The 24985-nt window shown below is 39.8% G+C and overlaps 3 protein-coding genes and 1 pseudogene across 15 annotated transcripts in view; 2 read left to right on the top strand and 2 right to left on the bottom strand.

Moving 5' to 3' along the window:
- The window catches only part of RAVER2 (ribonucleoprotein, PTB binding 2), a 146209-nt gene extending 126404 nt beyond the window's left edge, over positions 1-19805 (top strand). For all 3 annotated transcript variants that reach the window (XM_012167788.4, XM_042249271.1, XM_060410635.1), the window contains one exon: positions 17602-19805. In XM_012167788.4, the coding sequence (XP_012023178.3) occupies positions 17602-17748 (147 nt within the window). In that variant the 3' untranslated portion in view covers positions 17749-19805. The remainder of the gene's footprint in view (positions 1-17601) is intronic.
- On the bottom strand, positions 2889-4236 carry LOC105611718 (mitochondrial fission factor-like; annotated as a pseudogene).
- Positions 5512-6751, top strand: LOC114115286 (calcyclin-binding protein). Its single transcript, XM_027970868.2, has one exon. The coding sequence runs from the start codon at positions 5644-5646 to the stop codon at positions 6334-6336; it is 693 nt and encodes a 230-aa protein (XP_027826669.1). The 5' UTR covers positions 5512-5643; the 3' UTR covers positions 6337-6751.
- The window catches only part of JAK1 (Janus kinase 1), a 246721-nt gene continuing 241537 nt past the window's right edge, over positions 19802-24985 (bottom strand). For all 11 annotated transcript variants that reach the window (XM_042249253.1, XM_060410592.1, XM_060410621.1 and 8 more), the window contains 5 exons: positions 24422-24546; positions 23893-24065; positions 22210-22327; positions 21841-21951; positions 19802-21204 (listed from right to left, as the gene is read on the bottom strand). In XM_042249253.1, the coding sequence (XP_042105187.1) occupies positions 21091-21204; positions 21841-21951; positions 22210-22327; positions 23893-24065; positions 24422-24546 (641 nt within the window). In that variant the 3' untranslated portion in view covers positions 19802-21090. The remainder of the gene's footprint in view (positions 21205-21840; positions 21952-22209; positions 22328-23892; positions 24066-24421; positions 24547-24985) is intronic.

Here is a 24985-nt window from a genome sequence, read left to right on the forward strand (position 1 = left end):
GCAAATAGATGGGGAAACAATGGAAACAGTGACAAACTTTATTTTCTTGGGCTCCAGAATCACTGCAGATGGTGACTGCAGCCCTGAAATTAAAAGGTGCTTGCTCCTTGGAAGAAAAGCTATGACCAACCTAGACAGCATATTAAAAAGCAGAGACATCACTTTGCCAACAAAAGTCTGTCTAGTCAAAGCTATGGTTCTTCCAGTAGTCATGTATGGATGTGAGAGCTGGACTATAAAGAAGCTGAGTGCTGAAGAATTGATACTTTTGAACTGTGATGTTGGAGAAGACTTGAGAGTCCCTTGGACTGCAAGGAGATCCAGCCAGTCAATCCTAAAGGAAATCAGTCCTCAATGTTCCTTGGAAGGACTGATGTTGAAGCTGAAACTCCAATACTTTGGCCACCTGCGAAAGAACTGACTCATTTGAAAAGACCCTGATGCTGGGAAAGATTGAAGGTGGGAGGAGAAGGGGATGACAGAGGATGGAACGGTTGGATGGCATCACCGACTCGATGGACGTGAGTTTGAGCAAGCTCCTAGAGTTGGTGATGGACAGGGAAGCCTGGCTTGCTGCAGTCCATGGGGTCTCAAAGAGTTGGACACGACTGAGCGACTGAACTGAATTGAACTAAAAGTATGTGGAGTGTTATTGGACAGAAGTGAACGTGTGTCCCCTGCATTGGCAGGAGGATTCTTAACCACTGGACCACTAGGGAGCTACCTTGCCTCTTTTTAAAAAAAATTCAGTATTTTATCCAACTTTATTGAGGTATAATTGACAAAATTGTAAGTCATTGAAAGTATACAGCAAAATGTTAATCTGATATACATGTACATTGTGAAAGAGGTCTCTTCCTCACTGACTAAATTAATGCATTCATTACCCCACTTTACTTATGAAAACATACAACTTTTCCATCTTAGCAAGTTTCAATTGTACAATACAGTGTTATCAACTATAGTCACCGTATTACAAATTAGATTTTCAGACTTTATTCATCTTATAACTGAAAGTTTATGCTGTTTTTCTAACCTTGTCCTATTTCCCCCACTCTCTAGCCACTGACAACCACTTTTTCACTCTGTTTCCATGAGATTGACTTCATTTTCTTACCTCTTTAAAAATATTTCATTTAGCATAACGCCTTCTGGGTTCATCTGTGTTGTTACAAAGGACAAGATTTATTTCTTTAAGGCTAAATAATGTTCCACTCTGTGTATGTATATGTGCTCAGTCACTAGGTCGTGTCCAGCTCTGCGACCCCATGGACTATAGCCCACCAGGTTCCTCTGACCGCGGGTTATTCCAGGCAAGAATACTGGAGTGGGTTGCCATTTCCTACTTCATTGTATGTGTATATACATAGGGAAATGCAGATCACTACACACATGCCACGTTTTCTTTATTTTCTTCATGCACTTAGGTTTTCTCCATACCATGTCTATTTGAATAATGATTTTATGACTGTGAGAGGACAGATATCACTTCAAGTTAATTATTTGGCTACCAAAGGAAATCAGAATATGTTCAGAAGTTGGATTGCTGGATCAAATGGTAGTTCAATTTTTAATTTCCGCACTGTTTTCTATAGTGCCTGTACAAGTTTACATTCCAACAGTGTAGAGGAATTACCTTTTCTCCACATATTTGCCTGCATTTGTTACCTCATTTTTTTTTTTAATAATAGACTTCTAACCTGTGTAAGGTAGTTTCAGTTTACATCTCCCCAGTGGTAAGAGGGCAAGGAGGAGAAGTGGGTGACAGAGAATGAGATGGTTAGATGGCATCACAGACTCAATAGACATGAGTTTGAGCAAGCTCCAGGAGAGGGTGGAGGATAGGGAAGCCTGGTATGCTGCAGTCTATGGAGCTGCAAAGAGTTGGATACGTCTTAGTGAACGAATAACAATTAGTGAGAATGAGTACTTTTTATGTATCTGTTGGCCATCTGTATTTATTTATTGAATAATGTCTATTTAGATGTTTTACCCACTTTTAGTTGGGGATTTTTTGGCTATTAGTTGTGTATATTCCAAGAATATTTTGAATATTAATCCCTTAACAGATATGTGGTTTGCAAATATATTCTTCTGTTTCATAGGTCGAATTTTCATTTTGTTGATGGTTGTTTTTGCTGTGTAGAATCTTTTTAGTTTCTAAAAGACTAGGAATACTTAGGAGTAAATCACATAAGAATACTTTAGGATGTAATCACGTTTATTTTTGCTTTCGTTACCTTTTCTTTTGCTGTTAAATACAAAATATCACTGCAAAGACCAATGGCAAGTAGCTTCTTACCCATTATGTTTTCTTGGGAGTTTTATGGTTTCAGGTTATACATTCAAGTCTTTAATCCATTTTGAGTTGACTTTTCAGTGTTTTGTAAGTACTGATCCTGTTTCATTCTTTTTCATATGGTTATCCAATTTTCCAAACACCTTTTATTGAAGAGGTATCCTTCCTGAACTGTATATTCTTGGCTCCTTTGTCATAAATTAATTGACAATATAACATGAGTTCATTTTCAGGGTCTCTATTCTGTTCCAGTGATCTATGCGTCAGTTTTTATGACTGTATCATACTGTTTTTTGGTGTTTTTTTTATATCATATTGCTTTGATTATTACAGCTTTGCAGGACAGTTTGAAATCAGGAAGAGTAATGCCTTTAGCTTTGTTCTATCTCAAGATTACTTTAGCTATTTAGGTTTTTTTCAGGTTTCAAAAAAAATTTTTTTGTTTGACAATTTATTAAATATACTACATTTGCACCTTCAGTTTTTTAAATCATTCATACATGAACTTTGTAAAACTCTACTTTATAGAAAACCATCTGCAAAATAAAAATGTGCATTTTTGCTCACATTTTAGATAAACTGCTAAAAATGTTAGGAATTATTTTATTGAAGGTGATCATGAGACTTGGGGTGGCTTGATTTTATGAAATCTGACACCAGACAATGACTTTAGTAAGGTTAATGTTGAAATGTGGATACAAAAATGTCTATTTACTGTTCAATCTAATGGTGTTTGAGAAAACACTACAAACAGGACAAAATGAAGTACTATTTTTTTTCTTTACAGACATTTCTCTAAATCCATTTTCTGTACACTTTCTCTCCCATTCATAATTAGTTATGCAGACTGATGAGGCCAAAAAAAAAAAAATTCCTTAAAAAAACCTCGATCCTATTTACATCACGTGCAAAGTGAGAATTTTAAGTAGGTGTCATGGCAGAACTGGTTAAAAGTAAATACAGTCAAGTGACAGATACCTTTGCCTCTCCAAATATAAGTCCTTCCCCCCTCCTCTCTGGGAGAAATAACATTTTCAGGTCATAGACTGTGAAACAGCATGCAAGGCAAAGACAGAAACAAATTAAAAATTCTTTTTATTTGCAGCTGTTGAGACAATATTTCTGAGAGTTGAGGTTACCTCTAGTGGCAAAACCAGAGCGAGCTGTTAAACAGTTGGAATGCTACAGTACTTGAGTACATGGCCATTTCTCTTTTAGCACGTTCTTTGGTCTCCTCTTCTAGAAGTTGTAGGTGTCTGTTTAGCTTGATTGCCTGTCATCTGAATGAAGCTACATCTACAACTGTCAGTCCTCTGAGGTTCCTTTAATAGTTGCATCCATATTTGAAATGCCTACATGGAGTCACTTCTGACCAGCTGGCCATTTTGGCTAACAGCATTTCCCACTCACAGAGTGATCTTCTTAGGCTGCCAGCTACATGACTTGCTTCATTTTGAGGGGTTGGACGAGAGCTTTCTAAATCCAGAAAATTTAGTGATCTCTCACTTACCATAAGCACACGATGTGGTATTTTTAGTGCCGTAGCCTTAAAGGGAGTTGATTGTATAAGGTCAAGATCTGCTTGTCTTGAAAATGGAATTCCGGCTACAACAGTTCTCTTTGGAACTGCAGAATCACACTAGCATTTGAAACTCCTTCTTGGAATTCTTGTTCCAGGTCAGCATTTGGTGGTGCTACCTTTAATTTTTCCAGGGCCCTCATTCACTAATACCTTCAGTGTATTCCATTTCACACCGAATTTGACTAATGTCTGCCATCTGAGCAGCAGTGGGAGAAGGAAATGCTGCCCTACTCTAAATGTGTACCAACTACTGCTTGCTTTTAGGCATTGTCTGCTCCTGTGCCTCATATTAAATCTTTCAACTTGCCTCGATATGCATATGCTGGATTTGTCCCCCTGGGCCCGCTAGAGGGTCCCTGGTGAGGGCCACCACCTGCTGGCTCCCTGGGCACTCCTTCGATGGTCTCAGAGGCAGCTTGGCGCAGTGCATGGAGATGCCCAGGTAAATCACTGGCCAGAGAGCCAGGTTCCAAATTTTAAGATTTTTCTATTTATATGAAAAAAGCCTTTGGCATTTTCATAGGAATTGCATTGAATCTGTAGATTGCTTTGGGTTAGTTCAGTTCAGTCGCTCAGTCGTGTCCGACTCTTTGCGACCCTATGAAGTGCAGCACACCAGGCCTCTCTGTCCATCACCAACTCCCGGAGTCTACCCAAACCCATGTCCATTGAGTCGGTGATGCCATCCGACTATCTCATCCTCTGTTGTCCCCTTCTCCTCCTGTCCTCAATCTTTCCCAGCATCAAGGTCTTTTCCAATGAGTCAGCTCTTCGCATCAGGTGGCCAAAGTATTGGAGTTTCAGCTTCAACATCAGTCTTCCAAGGAACACCCAGGACTGATCTCCTTTAGGATGGACTGGCTGGATCTCCTTGCAGTCCAAGGGACTCCCAAGAGTCTTCTCCAACACCACAGTTCAAAAGCATCAATTCTTCGGTGCTCAGCTTTCTTTATAGTCCAACTCTCACATCCATATATGACTACTGGAAAAACCATATCCTTGACTAGAGGGACCTTTGTTGGCAAAGTAATGTCTTTGCTTTTTAATATGCTGTCTAGGTTGGTCAGTATGGACATTTTAATAATAATAATACCTCCAGTCCATGAACACAGAATATCTTTCCATTTATTTGTGTCATCTTTCCTACATTTTCAGTGTACAGTTTCTTACCTTGGTAAAATTTATTCCTAAGTTGTCTTAATTTGTTTTTTGGATAATTCATTGTTAATGTATAGAGAAGAAATTTATTTTTTATATTGATTTTGTACTCTACAACTTTATTGAAATTGTTTATTATTTAGTCGTGTCTGACTCTTGTGACCCCATGGTCTGTAGCATGCCAGGCTTCCCTGTTCATCATGAACTCCCGAAGCTTGCTTAAACTCATGTCCATCAAGTCAGTGATGCCATCCAACCATCTCATCCTCTGTTGTCCCCTTTTCTTCCCACCTTCAATCTTTCTCAGCATCAGGGTCTTTTCCAATGAGTCAGTTCTTCGCATCAGGTAGCCAAAGTACTGGAGTTTCAACTTCACCATCAGTCCTTCCAAAGAATATTCAGAACTGATTTCCTTTATGATGGACTGGTTAGACCTCCATGCAGTCCGAGGGACTCTCAAGAGTCTTCTCCAGTGTTCGCCGGCTGCATCCGCCGCTACTCGTGCCGGTGTTGTCTGCGCTCGCGGTGAGAGCGCTCGGTGTAGCGTTTCCCGTTCTCCGTCCTACGCCGCTGCAGCCTGGGCCTTGCCAGACGCAGCCCGATCATGTCTTCAGCTTTGGAAGAGCTCCAGAAAGATCTAGAAGAGGTGAAGGTGCTACTGGAAAAAGCCACTAGGAAAAGAGTACGTGATGCCCTGACAGCTGAAAAATCCAAGATTGAGATAGAAATGAAGAATAAGATGCAGCAGAAATCACAGAGGAAAGCAGAACTTACAGAAAATGAGAAGCCAGCTGCTGTGGTTGCTCCTATTACAACAGGATATACAGTGAAAATCAGTAATTACGGATGGGACCAGTCAGATAAGTTTGTGAAAATCTACATTACCTTACCTGGAGTTCATCAAGTGCCTGCTGAGAGTGTGCAGGTGAATTTCACAGAGAGGTCATTTGATCTTTTGGTAAAGAACCTAAGTGGGAAGAGTTACTCCATGATTGTGAACAATCTCTTGAAACCCATCTCTGTGGAAGGCAGTTCAAAAAAGGTCAAGACAGATACAGTTCTGATCTTATGTAGAAAGAAAGCAGAAAACACACGGTGGGACTACCTGACTCAGGTTGAAAAAGAATGCAAAGAGAAAGAAAAGCCCTCCTATGACACTGAAACAGATCCTAGTGAGGGATTAATGAATGTTCTAAAGAAAATCTATGAAGATGGAGATGATGATATGAAGCGAACCATTAATAAAGCCTGGGTGGAATCAAGAGAGAAGCAAGCCAAAGGAGATACAGACTTCTGAGACTTTAAAGTCTTTTTGGGAACTGTAATGTGGAAAAATGATGTTTCCAATAAGGAAATGTTGCTGAGCTGCACAAATAAATCTGACATATAACTACTTAAACAGCCTTCTTCTAAGTAAAGGCAATGAATTCTCCACTTCCTGCTGGAGGATTTATTTAAATAAAATACGCTTATTAAACACTTCCTCCATGGATGGTTTCTTTAGTAACCAGGTCATTTTATTCAAGAAGAGTAATGTTGTATTCTGGTGTGAAATGTAAAAAAGCAAATCTTGCCTAATGAAAATGCCACATTGTGTGTAATATTGTTCAGCTAAGGTAGAAAACAAAGTTCGTGCTTGCCTTTCAGTTCCTGACGTCAGCTCCTACCAGTGTAAGAATAAGTAAAAATAAAGCCTGAATTTTTACATAAAATGCAAATTAAAAAAAAAAAAAAGAGTCTTCTCCAATACCACTGTTCAAAAGCATCAATTCTTTGGCACTCAGCTCTCTTTATACTCCAACTCTCACATCCATACATGACTACTGGAAAAACCATAGCTTTGACTAGACAGACCTTTGTTGGCAAAGTAATGTCTCTGCTTTTGAATATGCTGTCTAGGTTGGTCATAACTTTTCTCCCAAGGAGCAAGCATCTTTTAATTTCATGGCTGCAGTCACCATCTGCAGTGATTTTGGAGCCCCCCAAAATAGTCTGTCACTGTTTCCATTGTTTCCCCATCTATTTGCCATGAAGTGATGAGACTGGATGCCATGATCTTAGTTTTCTGAATGTTGAGCTTTAAGCCAGCTTTTTCACTCTCCTCTTTCACCTTCATCAAGGGGCTCTTTAGTTCTTCTTCACTTTTTGCCATAAGGGTGGTGTCATCTGCATATCTGAGGTTATTGATATTTCTCCCAGCAATCTTGGTTCCAGCTTGTGCTTCTTCCAGCCCAGCATTTCTCATGATGTACTCTGCATAGACGTTAAATAAGCAGGGTGACAATATACAGCCTTGACGTACTCCTTTTCCTATTTGGAACCAGTCTGTTGTTCCATGTCCAGTTCTAACTGTTGCTTCCTGACCTGCATACAGATTTCTCAGGAGGCAGGTCAGGTGGTCTAGTATTCCCATCTCTTTCAGAATTTTCCAGTTTCTTGTGATCCACACAGTCAAAGGCTTTGGCAAAGTCAATAAAGCAGAAGTAAATGTTTTTCAAGAATTCCCTTGGTTTTTCAATGATCCAGCAGATGTTGGCAATTTGATCTCTGGTTCCTCTGCCTTTTCTAATCCAGCTTGAACATCTGGAAGTTCACAGTTCACATACTGAACCCTGGCTTGGAGAATTTGAGCATTACTTTACTAGTGTGTGAGATGAGTGCAATTGTGCAGTAGTTTGTACATTCTTTGGCATTGCCTTTCTTTGGGATTGGAATGAAAACTGACCTTTTCCAGTCCTGTGGCCACTGCTGAGTTTTCCACATTTGGTGGCATATTGAGTGCAGCACCTTCACAGCATCATTTTTTAGCATTTGAAATAGCTCAGCTGGAATTCCATCACCTCCACTAGCTTTGCTTGTAGTGAAGCTTTGTAAGGCCCACTTGACTTCACACTCCAGGATGTCTGGCTCTATGTGAGTGATCACACCATCATGCTTATCTGGGTAATGATGATCTTTTTTATACAGTTCTTCTGTGTATTCTTGCCACCTCTTCTTAGTATCTTCTGCTTCTGTTAGGTCCATACCATTTCTGTCCTTTATTGAGCCCATCTTTGCATGAAATGCTCCCTTTGTATCACAAATTTTCTTGAAGAGATCTCTAGTCTTTCCCATTCTATTTTTTTCTCTATTTCTTTCAACTGATCACTGAGGAAGGCTCTTTTCTCTCTCTGTGCTATTCTTTGGAACTCTGTTTATTGTTGGGCTGATCAAAAAAGTTCACTGGGGTTTTCCATAAGATGTTAAAAAAAACAACAAACTTTTTGGCCAACCCAATATTTCTAACAGTTTTTTTTAGTAGATTCTTTAGGGTTTTCTAAATACAATATATCATCTGCTAACTGTGATAGTTTTACTTCTTCTTTTGTAATTTGAATGCCTTTTATTTCTATTTCTTGTCTAATTGCTCTGGCTAGGGCTTCCAGTACTATGTTGAATAAGATTGGTGACAATGGTATCCTTGTCTTGTTCTTAAACTTAGAGGAAAGCTCTCAGCATTTCACCATTGCATAGGTTGTTATCTGTGGGTTTGACATATATGGCCTTTATTATGTTGACATGCAGTCCCTCAATACCCAGTTTGTTGACTTTTTAAATCATGAATGGATGTTGAATTTTGTCAAATGCTCTTTCTGCATCTACTGAGATGACCATATGCTCTTTATCCTTTATTTTGTGAATGTGGTGTATGTCACGTTTTATTTTATTGACATGAACCATCCATGTACCACTGGAATAAATCCAATTTGATCCTTTTAATCTATTGTTGAATTCAATTTGCTAATACTTTATGAGGATTTTTGTAACTGTTCATCAGGAATATAGGCCTGTAGTTTTTTTCTTTGTACACTCTTTGTCTGCCTTTGATAAAGTAAAGCTGACCTTGTAAAAATAATGTGAAAGTGCAATTTCCTTTTCTGTTTTTGGAAGAGATTGAGACGGATTGGTATTAATTAGTCTTTAAATGTTTTGTGGAATTCACCAGTGAAACTGTCTGTCCCTGAACTTTCTTTTTTTGCTGGGAGATTTCCTATTACTGGTTCAGTTTCGTTACTAGTAATTTATTCGGTTTTCCTGTTTCCTCATGATCCAGTCTTGGTAAGTTGTTTCAGGAATTAGACAATTTCTTCTAAGTTATCCAACTTGCTGGCATATAAGAAATGCATAGTGGTCTTTATGATCTTTTGTATTTTTGTGGTATCAGTTGTAATATCTCCTTTTTTATTTACGTCTTGATGTAAGTTCTCTTTTTCTTAGTAAGTCTGATTAAAAGTTTGTCTGCTGCTGCTGCTAAGTCGCTTCAGTCGTGTCCGACTCTGTGCGACCCCATAGATGGCAGCCCACCAGGCTCCGCCGTCCCTGGGATTCTCCAGGCAAGAACACTAGAGTGGGTTGCCATGTCCTTCTCCAGTGCATGAAAGTGAAAAGTGAAAGTGAAGTCACTCAGTCCTGTCTGACTCTTAGCAACCCCATGGACTGCAGCCCACCAGGCTCCTTCGTCCATGGGATTTTCCAGGCAAGAGTACTGGAGTGGGTTGCCATTGCCTTCTCCAATCTTTTTTGAAAAGAAGCTGTTAGTTTCATTAATCTTTTCTGTTGTCTTTTAAATCTCTATTTCATTTATTTGCACTCCTGTTACTTCCTTCCTCTTGCCTAGCCTGGAGCTTACTTTGGTGGGACTGTGCTCAGTCCACTCTCTGCGACCCTATGGACTATAGCCTGCCAGGCTCTTCTGTCCTGGTATTTTTCAGGCAAGAATACTGGAGTGGGTTGCCATTTCCTCCTGCAGTGGAACTTAGTTTGTTCCTAAGTCCTCAAGATACGACAGTTGTTCAAGATGTTCTTTCTTCATGTAAGTGTTTATCACTATAAACTTCCCTTTTAGAACTGCTTTTGCTATATCTTGTAAGTTTTGCTATGTTTTGTTTCCATTTTCATTTGTCTCAAAGTATTTTTTTATTTCTTCTTTGATTCAGTGGTTGTTCAGGAGTCTGTTGTTTAATGTCAACATGTTTGTGAACTCTCCAGTTTTCTTCTTATAATTGATTTCTAGTTTCATACAATCATGTTTGAAAAAGATGCCAGATAGCATTTCAATCACTTTAAATTTATTAAGACATGTGGCCTAACATATGGTCTGTCCTGAAGAATATTCTATGTGAGCTTGAGAAAAATGTACGTTTGATCCTTGTTCAGATGGAAAGTTACGTCATGGCTTTCAGGTTCATCTTGTCTAACGTGTAGTGTAAGCCCAATATCTTCTTGCTGATTTTTCTGGCTAAACTGGTTTTGAGTGGAGTATTTAAGTTCCCTGATATTACACTGCTCTTTTTCTCCCTACACAATCATTATTTGCTTTCAGTTCAGTTCAGTTCAGTCGCTCAGTCATGTCTGACTCTTTGCGACCCCATGAATCGCGGCATGCCAGGCCTCCCTGTCCATCACCAACTCCCGGAGTTCACTCAGACTCAATGTCCATTGAGTCCGTGATGCCACCCAGCCATCTCATCCTCTGTCGCCCCCTTCTCCTCCTGCCCCCAATCCCTCCCAGCATCAGAGTCTTTTCCAATGAGTCAACTCTTCGCATGAGGTGGCCAAAGTACTAGAGTTTCAGCTTTAGCATCATTCCGTCCAAAGAAATCCCAGGGCTGATCTTCAGAATGGACTGGTTGGATCTCCTTGCAGTCCAAGGGACTCTCAAGAGTCCTCCAACACCACAGTTCAAAAGCATCAATTCTTCGGCACTCAGCCTTCTTCACAGTCCAACTCTCACATCCATACATGACCACAGGAAAAACCATAGCCTTGACTAGAAAGACCTTAGTCGGCAAAGTAATGTCTCTGCTTTTGAATATGCTATCTAGGTTGATCATAACTTTTCTTCCAAGGAGTAAACGTCTTTTAATTTCATGGCTGCAGTCACCATCTGCAGTGATTTTGGAGCCCCCAAAAATAAAGTCTGACACTGTTTCCACTGTTTCCCCATCTATTTCCCATGAAGTGATAGGACTGGATGCCATGATCTTCGTTTTCTGAATGTTGAGCTTTAAGCCAACTTTTTCACTCTCCTCTTTCACTTTCATCAAGAGGCTTTTTAGTTCCTCTTCACTTTTTGCCATAAGGGTGGTGTCATCTGCATATCTGAGGTTATTGATATTTTTCCTGGCAATCTTGATTCCAGCTTGTGCTTCTTCCAGTCCAGTGTTTCTCATGATGTACTCTGTATATAAGTTAAATAAGCAGGGTGACAATATATAGCCTTGACATACTCCTTTTCCTATTTGGAACCATTCTGTTGTTCCATGTCCAGTTCTAACTGTTGCTTCCTGACCTGTATACAGGTTGCTCAAGAGGTAGGTCAGGTGGTCTGGTATTCCCATCTCTTTCAGAATTTTCCACAGTTTATTGTGATCCACACAGTCAAAGGCTTTGGCATAGTCAAGAAAGCAGAAATAGATGTTTTTCTGGAACTCTCTTGCTGTTTTGATGATCCAGCGATGTTGGCAATTTGATCTCTGGTTCCTCTGCCTTTCTAAAACCAGCTTGAACATCTGGAAGTTCACAGTTCATGTATTGCTGAAGCCTGGCTTGGAGAATTTTGAGCATTGTTTTACTAGCCTGTGAGATGAGTGCAATTGTGCAGTAGTTTGTACATTCTTTGGCATTGCCTTTCTTTGGGATTGGAATGAAAACTGACCTTTTCCAGTCCTGTGGCCACTGCTGAGTTTTCCACATTTGCTGGCATATTGAGTGCAGCACTTTCACAGCATCATCTTTTAGGATTTGAAATAGCTCCACTGGAATTCTATCACCTCCACTAGCTTTGTTTGTAGTGATGCTTTCTAAGGCCCACTTGACTTCACATTCCAGGATGTCTGGCTCTAGATGAGTGATCACACCATCGCGATTATCTTGGTCGTGAAGATTTTTTTGTGCAGTTCTTCTGTGTATTCTTGCCAGCTCTTTTAATGTCTTCTGCTTCTGTTGGGTCCATACCGTGTCTGTCCTTTATCGAGCCCATCTTTGCATGCAATGTTCCCTTGGTATCTCTAATTTTCTTGAAGAGATCTCTTGTCTTTCCCATTCTGTTGTTTTCCTCTATTTCTTTGCATTGATCGCTGAAGAAGGCTTTCTCATCTCTTCTTGTTATTCTTTGGAACTCTGCATTCAGATGCTTATATCTTTCCTTTTCTCCTTTGCTTTTCACTTCTCTTCTCTTCACAGCTATTTGTAAGGCCTCCCCAGACAGCCGTTTTGCTTTTTTGCATTTCTTTTCCATGGGGGTGGTCTTGATCCCTGTCTCTTGTACAGTGTCAAGAACCTCATTCCACCCTATCTATCAGGTCTAGGCCCTTAAATCTATTTCTCACTTCCACTGTATAGTCATAAGGGATTCGATTTAGGTCATACCTGAGTGGTCTAGTGGTCTTCCCTGCTTTCTTCAATGTAAGGCTGAATTTGGCTGTTCTTGTTTGGGGCTCATATTTACAACTGTTACTTCCTTTTGATTGATTGGCTTATCTTTTATAATGACCTTTTTGTCTCATTAAATTTTTCAGGTTGAAGTTTATTTTGTTTAATGTAAGTACAGCTACCTTTGTTTTCTTTTGGTTTTCATTTGCCAAGAATACGTTTTTTGCATCCCTTCCCTTTTCAGTCTGTGTGTGTCCTTTAAGCTAGGTGAGACTCTTAGTCAACATATCCATTTTTATCCATTCAGGCACTTTGTCTTTTGATCAGACAGTTTAATCCATTTACATTTGAAGTTTAAAAAGTGTTTATTGAAGAATAGTTGATTTACAATATTTAGCTTCATGTGTATCACATTGTGTTTCAGTATTTTTGCCGGTTATACTCTTACAGATTATTATAAGATAATCACTATAATTCCCTGTGCTATACATTATATCCTTGTTGCTTATCTGTTTTGTGTATATTAATCTCATACCCCTAATTTGTCCCTCTTCCCGTCCATCTCCCCTTTGGTAACCATAGTTTATTTGCTATGTCTGCGAGTCTATTTCTATTTTGCATATATATTCATTTGTGTTATTTTTTTAGATTCTACTTATAAGTGACATTATATAGTGTAGTATTTGTCTTTCTCTGACTTATTTCACTATCCATAATATTTCCTAGGTCCATTCACGTCGCTGCAAATGGCAGTATTTTTTTCTCTTGCTTTTTCGATGATCCAACGGATGTTGTCAATTTGATCTCTGGTTCTTCTGCCTTTCCTAAAACCAGCTTGAACATCTGGAAGTTCATGGTTCACATATTGCTGAAGCCTGGCTTGGAGAATTTTGAGCATGACTTTGCTACCGTGTGAGATGAGTGCAGTTGTGTGGTAGTTTGGGCATTCTTTGGCACTCTTGTTTAGTAATGCTAATATGAACATTGGGGTGTATATAACTTTTTACATTTGTGTTTTTGTTTATTCCCAACACAGGGAGTGGAACTGATGGGTCACATGGTAGTTCTTTTTTAGTTTTGAGGAACTGCCATACTGTTCTCCCTGATGGCTACACCACCTTACATTCCCACCAACAGTGTACAAGGATTCCTTTTTTTCTGCAAACTCTCTGACACATTATTTATAGACTTTTTGATAACTGTTCTAACAGGTGTGAGGTGATGTCTCATTTTCATTTTGCATTTGTTATATTCATAAATTTTGTGATTTCTATTTGGCAATTTTTAATGTTTTCTATCTTTGTTGCGATTCTTTGTTCATGCATTGATCTTTTGACCTCAGTGAGCATTTTTACAACCATTATTTTGAACTCTCAGGTAAGTCACTTAGTTCATTAGATCTGTTCTGGATATTTATCATGGCACATCTGGAACATTACCTTTGTTTCTTTTTTATTGTCACTATGCATTATACAAAGCAGCCACCTCTTCCAGTCTTGACTGAATGGTCTCTTGTAGGAGATGAATCCTGTTGCTCAGCCCAGCCTGAGCTCTTAATTGGCTTTCAAACTTTTGTGACTATTTTCTTTGAGGCTACTTCTTTGCTTTTAGTGGTTTATTTAGAGGATATGCTAAGACTTGTATATCCAAAGGTAGGGACTACAGTTAGCACCTAGATGCAGGCTGATTAGACCCTGGACCCTGAGGCTGCAGCTGAGAGTATGTAGTTAAGCCCTGTGCAGGGAGAAAAGGAAATGGGCATTTGTTTTTGTTTTTTTTCACCTGTTCCTTTGTGCTGAGCACAGATGTACAGTCACTGGGGGGTAGGGATGGTGGTACCTGCATCCATTAAGAATTTTATTTTTGTTTGCTATAATCCTGTAGAATTCATGAATGCAAGCCCCATTGGCTGTCAGAGCCAGATGACCCAGGGACTACTCCTTGGGTATCAGACATAAAAGTTGGGGCACAGTATATAAAAACTCCTTCCAGGGAGATACTAGTGATTGGAGTGGGCTGGAAGATGGGAGAGGTGTCCTTCAACTTCCCCAGTCTCTGGGGAAGACTGCAGCTGCCCCTAGCACCTGCTAGATTAGGAGCTGGGTCTCAGGCAGCAGCTTTTAAAGCATGTGGATAAGCCTTTTTCAGGGGAAGACAGGGAGATGGACTATTCTACCTGCTCCCTCTGCACCTGGCCCTGAGGGGCTACTCAAAGTGAGCTGTGACCATCAAGAATGTTTATTTTCTATAGCTTTGTGGATCTCATAAACACATGCCCTGTTGGCTTTCAGGGCTAAGGATTTGGGAACCCATGGACTTCAAGTGGAAGTCTTCAAAGTTAAGAGTACTACAGGTGGAGTCTGAATGCTTCAGTGCTCAGGGAGAACCTAAGAACTGGGAGTTCTCTGCTGATGCAGTGCTGTGCCTGGGTTGAGATGTATGGTGAGAGTGTATCTCAGCCTTTCCTACTATTTTGGTATTTTCTTGTTTGTTTAATATGTAAGAGCTGCTCAGCTAGCTTCTGGATCTTTTTTAGAGGGAACTGCTCTACATGTGTGAACATCTGGCATATCCATGGGAGGAGGAGAGGCGCTGTAGAGCCTCCTTGGTCATCTTTACCTTGGGTGAATTACCGTGGGTGATTGAGAATGGCTTTATCTACAAGGGTAGACAGACTCCTTGTCTGTCCCCTTTGAAGTTGAATCTGGTTTTAAAAATTGTGGCCATTATTGTTAACTTTAATTGTAATGTGAGAAGGCTCTTCTGCACTCATTTCTACATTCTTTTTTTAATTTGTTTTTAATTGGAGAATAATTGCCTTATAATATTGTGTTGGCTTCTACCATACAGCATGAATCAGCCATAGGTATACATATGTCCCCCCTCTCTTGAACCTCCCCCACATCCCCCCCGCATCCCACCCTTCTAGGCTGTCACAGAGCACTGGGTTGAGCTCCTTCTGAAAGTGAACTGAAAGTGAAGTCGCTCAGTTGTGTCTGACTCTTTGCGACCCATGGACTGTAGCCCACCAAGCTCCTCCATCCATGGGATTCTCCACTGGAGTGGATTGCCATTTCCTTCTCCAGGGGATCTTCCCAACCCAGGGATTGAACCCAGGTCTCCCACATTGCAGGCAGATGCTTTTAACCTCTGCACCACCAGGGAGCCCCTTCTGTCACACAGCAAATCTCCACTGGCTCTATTTTACATACAGTAATGCTACTCTCTCAATTCGTCCGTCTCCTTCCCCCGCTGTGTCCACAAGTCTGTTCTGTCTGTGTCTCCATTACTGCTCTGCAGATAGGTTCATCAGTACCATCTATCTAGATTCCATATGTATGCGTTAGTATACAATATTTTCTCTTTCTGCCTGACTTCACTCTGTGTAATAGGCTCTAGGTTCATCCGGTCTCATTAGAACGGACTCAGATGTGTTCCTTTTTGTGGCTGATATTCCACTGTATGTATGTACCACGACTTCTTCATCCATTCATCTGTTGATGGACATCAAGGTTGCTTCTGTGTCCTGGCTATTGTAAATAGTGGTGCAGTGAACATCGGGGTGCTTGTATCTTTTTCAGTTATGGTTTCCTCAGGATATATGCCTAGTAGTGGGACTGTTGGGTCATATGGTAATTTTATTCTTAGTTTTCTAAGGAATCTCTGTACTGTTCTCCATGGTGGCTGTTCCAATTTACATTTCCACCAACCCTGTAGGAGGGTTCCCTTTTCTCCACACCCTCTCCAGCATTTATTGTTTGCAGCTTTTTTGATGATGGCCATTCTGATCAGTTTGAGGTGATTCCTCATGTGGTTTTGATTTGCATTTCTCTAATAAAGAGCAGTGTTGAGCATCTTTTCATGTTTGTTGGCCATCTGCATGTTTTCTTTGGAGAAATGCCTATTTAGGTCTTCTGCCTGCTTTTTAATTGGGTTGTTTGTTTTCTGGTATTGAGCTGCATGAGCTGCTTGTGATTAATCCTTTGTCAGTTTCATTTGCAATTATTTTATCCCATTCTGAGGGTTGTCTTTTCACCTTGTTTATTGTTTCCTTTGCTGTGCAAAAGCTTTAAAGTTTAATTGGGTCCCATTTGTTTATTTCCATTACTCTAGAGGATCTCGCTGTGATTTATATCAGAGTGTTCTGCGTATGTTTTCCTTTAGGAGCTTTATAGTTTCTGGACTGATATTTAGGTCTTTAATCCATTTTGAGTTTATCTTTGTGTATGGTGTTAGGAAGTGTTCTAATGTTATTCTTTTTACACCCAGTTATCCAGTTTTCCTACCATCAGTTACTGTAGAGACTGTCTTTTCTCCATTGTTTAGTCAAGCTTCCTTTATCAACAGTAAGGTACCCATAAGTGCGTAGGTTTACCTCTGGACTTCTTCTTCCATTGGTATTTGTTTTTGTGCCAGCACCATACTGATTTCTACATTCTTGTATATTAAATACTATGTGTGACAGACTTACTAAAGAATATCAAAGCTACAACTGGGAGGAATTAGGTGGTCATGAGTTGTGAGACATAATCGAATCTATCATATTGATTACTGTGACTGCTTGTGAGGAACATTTTGGCCCTTCTTATCATGACCACTTCTGGATTAGAATATCTGAGATAGAACTCAGAAATTTGCATTTTAACAAGCTTTCCAGGTGATTATGTTGTAGACTACAGTTGGAGTTCCTGCTGTTCTCTGGAATGCTTCACTATGCTCTTTTGTTGGCATCCTTTGCCAGTTTCTGCCCCTACTAGTTTATTCTCCTGCCACGTCTTTTACTACTAGCTGAACTTCACATCTAATTTGACATGCAGTTCAATCCCTTAGCCATGCTCCTTCCTCAGAGGAATACTGGCATTCTGATTCTACATACGAACAGCAGAAGCAACTACACTGTCACTTTTTCTTTCCCGAAACTGTGGGGAGTTGGGGAAGGAGGGCATTAAGAAGCTGGTTTGTATTCTTCAAAAGTTCCTCACGTGACTCTGATGGAGAAACTTTTGTATAGTTTTTTTACCACTTTGTTATTTATCCTGCTATTCTGTTTTTATACCAAATCACAAGTAGAATTGCTTTTCTTATAAATATCTTTAACAAATCAACCAATTTTAATTTAGATTTTAGTTATGGTTTCTTTTTCTAATAGGTGTCATCTTTAAGAAATGAAAAGCGAGGCTCATCATATCTCGTCTCTGCCCCAGAAGGTGGTTCAGTGGAATTTGTTGACCAGCATTCTCAGGGCACAGGAGCATATTACATGGAAACCTACTTAAAAAAGAAGAGAGTGTACTGAGTTAAGTTCTCTCCTTATAAACTGATAAGGTTCTTTGCAGTATCTCTGCTGTTCATCGCTGCCTTAACTACATTCAGACTAGCCATATCCTTTAAATTACGGGTTTATAACTTCCCAGAACAAACTGTGTTGTGCAGCAGGCAGAATTGCCAAGTAAAAAAAGTAAGTAGCAATAAGAGACATCAATTGAGGACATATTCCACTAGAATTAGACACATCTTAATCAATGTGCTATTAACTTAGTCCATTGGAGAAATTAACATATTCCAATATTCCTTGTTTAGGACTGGGAATAATTTTGACACCATATATAGAAGTGTGAAGCAATAAAATGGGAAACATTCTTGGTTTCCCAAGCCTTAGAATAAATTTCTGGTAAGCCAATGTGCATTTCAATTTACTTTATCTAGAAGTAATCTCATTCACAAATTTTTAGACCTTTTCCTAGAATCAGAGTGCAAGTACAAAATGCAGTGACTGGTAATGTTATACTCTACATGCAAACTTCATTTTCACCCCCCCATACCAGTCATGCATTGTAAAACTCAAACACAGAGGTGACCAAGGTATATACCACTACAGATGCTTTACGCTTAATATATTATTTACCACTAATACCTCTTGTGGGGGAAAAAGGTATTTTTTTAAGTAGCTTTGGTGATCTAGTAATAATTTCAGGGGTTGGCAAACTACTCCCTGTGGTCAAATTCAGTCCTCCACCTGTTTTTGTACTGCCTGCAAGCTAAGAATGATGTTTACATTTTTAAATGTTTGGAGGAAAAAAAAGTATGACTTGAAATTCATATTTCAGTGTCCATACATAAAATTTTATTCAAACACAACCATGCTTATTCACTTACATATCATCTATGGCTAATTTTGTGCTACAGTGGCAGAGCTGAGTAGCTGCAAAGCCTAAAATATTTACTATCTGGCCCTTTATAAAGTTCACAGACTCCTGATCTAATACCTTTAATTCCCTAATCCTTTTATTTTACACCTACAAAAAGACTTAAATTTTGCAACGGATTTGTAAGTAAGTGGCAAGAAACATAGGTTTCTAAGTCTTGTTTCGTAGAACAGTGATTAATTTACACGTTTTGGTCATCAAATGCCCTATTTCCACAGTAAAGCAGTCAATTCTGCCATTTCTAAAGGGAGCTTATGAGGTAACAGTATTTATAACCATTCTTAGATAATAAGCTATACCTCACTCTCTGCTTTGTTTCTTATTCAGTTGCAGTGTGTTAGGCTGAAAAATTATCCAGGTGTTTAACCCAGTTTTATCCAGCTTCCTTTTGAAAGAACTGTGTTTATTGCACATAACTTTTGACATCACCATTTCCTGAAGACCTTGGTATTCAAAATGCATGAGAAACCCTTTTGCTATCCAGAATGTCTAAGTTTTTCTTTGTTATGAGACACTAATTGATGATGTGGAATTGAGGGGTCTCAGTGATCCTAGTCTTTTTGAAATCAGATCTTTAAGTATCTTGTATTTGGGGGACTTTATAATAGAGGGTTATCACTCCTATTTTAGAAGTTTAAAACTGGTATATATGATTTGTAATGTATTGCTTCTATTAACTTCTACTGGCAAATGACAGCTAGAAAGTTAAACTAAGATAATTTCCAGTAAGTATACTACCTATAAATAACCAAATCAGGATGGGCATCATTCAGTTCTGACTCAGCAGATGAAAAATGGGTTCTCCATGCTCTGCACTGCTTGTTTTCCTGTTGCATTAAGCCTCTTCAGTGCTTTGTCATAACTCTATGACAGTAGAAGAAAGCAAAGATGGAAATTTTAGAACTATAAGCAGAAAGAGGTTGAAAGAACTAAAAGGTACTATGAGTTAATAGATGTGGGTCTGCCATCCATACTGGCCTGTGCCCCATTGGGACATAAGAGATATGACATGACTCAAGTGGTGTTAGTATAAGGACCATTACCCATGCTCTCCCCACCAGTCCATACTGTTATTTTTCTATGTAAACAAACTGTTTGTAATGCTTTGAAAATGAACTCTTAATATTAAAAGGCATATGCATGTGAAGGCTCCATATATTTATTTGTATAAAGAGTAAACAAAGTGCATAGAGAGTGGCCACAGGTTTGACACAGACAGAGACATTTGTGATGCCAGGTTATTGAACAGATTTAAATGGCAGGTTTATTGTTGCCATTGACTCAATACACAACTCTCTTTTCAGGCTTAAGGGGGAAAAATAATGATATCAAACAAATAATAGCATCAACAAAAAGTTTTGCAGACTCTTGGTCAAAAAAGATCTACAGTTCACATTGAATCAGATTTGACATTTTGATGACGTGGCAGTCTCCAGGAAAACTGAGAACCGCCTAGTGGGTCCTGAACTCCGCAGTCGTATGGGTGGGTCTTTCAAGTTTTGCATGATAGGGTGATGGTCAAAATAGTGATCGACTCTTGTAGGTGGATGGTAAGTCCTGAAACACTCTAAGAACAGTGCAATGTACATGGTATATATGCAGTCAGCATCCAGAACCAAGGCTGGAACAGCTTGCCCCAAAGTGGTAGAGTTACAGAAGGATATGCATTGACATTTCTGAAAAGCATGAATCCAGGTTCTTGGCCTCAGTTCTAATTAAAGGTATACTGTTTAGGGACGCACTGGCACAGGTTTAGTTCTCAAGAATTAACATCATGCAGCAAAGTATCTATTCCACAGCTGCCCCTCTGGGTATGTATGACCAGTCTTCTCAAAAATGGGTACCACTGGTCACCCAAGGGGACAGGAGCTAAGCCACTGCAAAACAACTCAAAGTTTATGTCCTACTATTGACAGGAATCCACTCACCTTTGTATAGAGACAATAGTATACTAACAGTATCTATATTTCAAGAATGTTTCATCTATCATGGTATAGATATTGAAATTTGAGGGCATATTAGAGTATTGGCTAAATTCATCAATCCTTATCTTTATGTGCCAGAAAAAAATTTCATATCAACTGGCAGCTAAGAAAAAGCAATCATCTTGAGACTCTACTTTGTCAGCTCCTCTTGTTTTGAGAAATCCCATTCTGGTACTCAACTGTGATGGTAAAATAACCAAACAGTGATATATTCTTTCCAAAAGGAGGAGTGCTTAAGTGCTTTCTAATATTTTGGTTGTCACTATGTTACTGGTATCAAATTTAAAAAGGAAGTACTTAACACATCTTAAGCACCATAGTGTGCTTCATACATGGACACGTACCCTGGTATCTTTTTAGACAGAATACAAACTTTTTCCAGTAACACAGTTTTTTAAATCGCTTGGGTACTGGTTGGGGGTAGGAGGATTTGATACACAATAGAATTTAACTGTTATTATTCATGCTTCTTAGAAGTGCTTCAAATCCTTCGATAAGGTTCTGAAAGGTTGTCCGATTAGATGGTTGAAATTCCCAACACTTTCGCATATGTTGATAAACCTATTTTAAAAAAAAAAAACAGTAAAAATGTTTAGGAGCTTTTTTTTTTTTAAGTATATAAACATCAAGAGGAAGAACATAATTTTGAAAATGTGAATGAGTTTCCTTAAGTCCTACCATAAAACAAGAGTATTTGAATAACTTAAAATATAGAAAATATGGCACATCTGTAAGTATTAAATATTAATATTTAATATTATAAGTATTTTAATATTTGAGAAGTTCATGGCTTAACTGACCTTGCAAAAAATCCAGGTTACAAATTACTCTAAGCCAATTTAAGGATGACGTTATAGCTCAGTTTAAACTACAAGTCTCCACGCTGGCTGCTCCATTCTTTGGCTCAGACATACTATTCAGTGTACTTAGAGATTCTAAAGAGTTAGTCTTGAAGCAGTTCAGTTAGAAATACAGAAAACTGATTGTCACAATAAGGCAACATCAAAATATGCTCCTTTCGGATGCTCACTGAGGTAAGCCTACTATTGAAGGGAATTCCTTCCTTTGAACACAATATGTGGTTGTCATTTGCCCCAAAGATGGTTTTCTCAGATAGCCGAAATTCAGCATCAGAAATCTATTTTAAAATGCAAGCAGTGAAAACAGTTTTATTACTGTGAAATGGCCCATAAATACCTCATCTGGACAGTTAGGTGGACATGGCAAGCGTTTTCCTTCTTTTAATGTATTCACGAGTCTTGTTACCGTCATCTGACCATGAGTTGGGCCTATCATTTTCAGGAACAACTATGAAAAATAAAATCAAATGAAATATTTTACTTTTTGCACATATTTTTATAAACTCCAGAGAGGTTAAGGTAGAATTTCTAGAACTGGAAATGAAAACAAACAGGCTTTTCTCCTTAGTAACTCAAAGTGAAAGTCCAAGACGCTTTTCCTTTCCATTACAACACACTGACTGATTCTTTATGAACTAAACTTACAAAGCAAAGGGATGGACACATTTTCATTGGGGGCCAGATTCAAAGGACAAGTGTGACTTACGGCCATGGGACTGGAATCTGAATCACAGTAAGTAAGCAGCTCATGCAGAGTTACTCCAAAAGACCAGACATCAGAGGCGATATAAAACTTACACTGAATTAAACATTCTGGAGCATACCTGAAAGAGCAGAACATGAAACTTCATTTCCTGGGAAGGACATACCAAAAAACATCAGAGTAACTCAGCCCAGAGAGCTGACTTCTTAGAATATAACATTCAAAGACATGTAAATGTATGTTACATGTTAATCACACACATGCTGCCCTGGTGCACACCTGATGTGAACAGTATCCCTGTGGGCCCTCAGTTCACACAGCACAGGCTCTCCCTGGGGAGGGGTGTGGGAGGAGGCGATGACCACAGGCCCAGATTTTATCTGCCTGCAAGCTCACAGTGAGTGAGCAGTGACCTAACTGCCCAGTCCTCTTATAGTATCTGTTGTTTTGGTGAATGTTATCCATTGCCTGAGCTAGAAATTGAGGCATAACCGGTCTCAGAAATACTTCTCAAACCTACTCACTGCTCCTAAACCCCACCATCACTGTCCAAATCACAGCCCTAGTTCATGCCATCAATGCCCCTCTCCAAATCAGACTCCATGGCTCCAATCTTGCTCTTCTCCTCCCCACAGTGATCTTTTTAAACAGAAGCCCCCATGCTTAATCCTTTTCCAACAGCACCCCAAAACCCCAGCTCCAAAACTCAAGTGTCTAGGGCATTGCCGTAGCAACTGCAGAGACCTTTCACCATCCAGACACATCGAGCTGATTCCAGTTCCTGGGACAGCCACTGCTCTGTCTCGCTCTTGCCATCACACACATGCCTTCTTCTACCCATCTTTACAACCCTCCAGGAATCTTTTAAGGACTTAGCCTAACAGAACTTCCAGAAAACCAAGCCTGAACGCTTCTATGGTTATGGCACCATGAAACTAGCTGCCTCACCCATTAAATTCTAAACTCGCTCATCTTATTTACCCTCGAATCTCTAGTACCTGGCACAAAGCAGGGGCTTCATAGGTATTCCTTTGAATAAATGAATTCATTTATCCATTGACTATGCAATGAGTAAATGGAGGTTTGGGCTCCTTGGGTGGGAAAGACCCACCTCTGCCCATGTAGGATGCACCGCAGTGCTGCTGAGTTCTACAGGACAGGGCAGAGTGCAGACTCAGCAGCTTCCCCCTTGGACAGTGTGCCAGACCGAGACGGGTTGAAGTCGGGGTTCGGCCTTCCAACCAGGACACTGGCGATTCATGACAAGACAGCCAAACCGCCCATGGATTTTCCTCTGCTCTTGCGTTCTCCCTGAATCTGCCAAAGCCACCTCGTCACCTCACACTTGCCCTCCAAGCTTCCTCTGCATAGCTGTGACTACTCTGGCCGCTAACAGTTTTAAGAACTGTGTCAGAGGAATGCCTTCTCAAGGGAAGACAGAGATGCTGACTGCTGTTAGATTTCTTCATTGGAAGATGTTGCCCATGAAGCTCAGACATTGCCATGTATGTGGCTTTCAGTGAAACAGCTTAAGAGCTGTTTCTTGAAGGCAAAAATTAGTCAATTCCAAGTGATCTAAGTCTTTTCTAATCTGGACCAATAAGAGAATTTAACATATCTAAACAGGACCTAGCAGAACAGTGGAAGCCCTCCGAAGCACTGAGGAAATCTGTTTGATTCAGTTACCAAAACACAGGGCTGTCCCGGTCGTCCTTGACTGTGTAGTACTCCTTATCAGTTTCGATGGCTTTGGTTAGACCAAAGTCCCCAATTTTCACTTGGTGTTCACTCTCAACAAGGACGTTTCTTGCTGCTAAGTCCCGGTGAACGTATTGCCGAGAACCCAAATAGTCCATCCCCTGAGGGAGAGAAGCAAAGGCAGAGTGTGCTGCTGAGATGAAATCAGACCGGATTTTGTCTTTGCCACTTTGTAACACACACAAAGATACAAATGTCATTTCATTCACATATCACTTTTTTTGTTTTTACTTTTATGCAAAAATAGTAAGACCAACCTGATTCAAAGAAATACATATTTAAAGAAACCATCACTTTCTTAGTAGAGGCTAATTCAATCCACATCAAGCAGAACAAAATAAACTCAGTATAATTATCAGGAAGTTTCCCACTTGTAGCCTAATTACAAACCAATTACTCAGGACAGAGTGCCTGATTTTTAAATTTTTACCAGGTTTTTTCTTTTTTCCCTTTTTACCTTACAAATCTGAACAGCATATTTTAATTGCTGTCTGAGGTTAATTTTGTTCTTATTCTTTGGAAGATATTCCTTAAGGCTCCCTGAAGGCAGAAACTCCATGATGAGCTTAATACCATTTCCACCTGTTTAGGAGGGAAAAAAAAACCATCAGTTGTTGTTTGGTCGCCAAGTCGTGTCCAACTCTTCACAACCCCATAGACTGCGGCGTGTCAGGCTTCCCTGCCCCTCACTATCTCCCAGAGTTTGTCCAAGTTCATGTCCATTGAATCAGTGCTGCCATCCAACCATCCATCTCACCCTCTGTTGCCCTCTTCTCCTGCCCTCAATCTAACCCATCAGTACAAGGCAGTCCAATGAAAGAAGAGTAAAGGGCACAGGATTTGGAGACAGAGGGCCTGAACTGACTTCAGCATCGACCCTGAAACCACAGGCAAGCTGCTTAACCCCAGACGTTCCAGAGACTCGGGATCCTCAGGAGTGACCAGGGTACCTACCCCAGGGTCGTCACCCCTCACTCAGACAACACAGTGTTCTACAAAGCACTTGGCAAATGATTTTTAA

The sequence above is a fragment of the Ovis aries genome, chromosome 1 (genome assembly GCF_016772045.2).
Source record: "Ovis aries strain OAR_USU_Benz2616 breed Rambouillet chromosome 1, ARS-UI_Ramb_v3.0, whole genome shotgun sequence".
Taxonomy (NCBI): domain Eukaryota; kingdom Metazoa; phylum Chordata; class Mammalia; order Artiodactyla; family Bovidae; genus Ovis; species Ovis aries.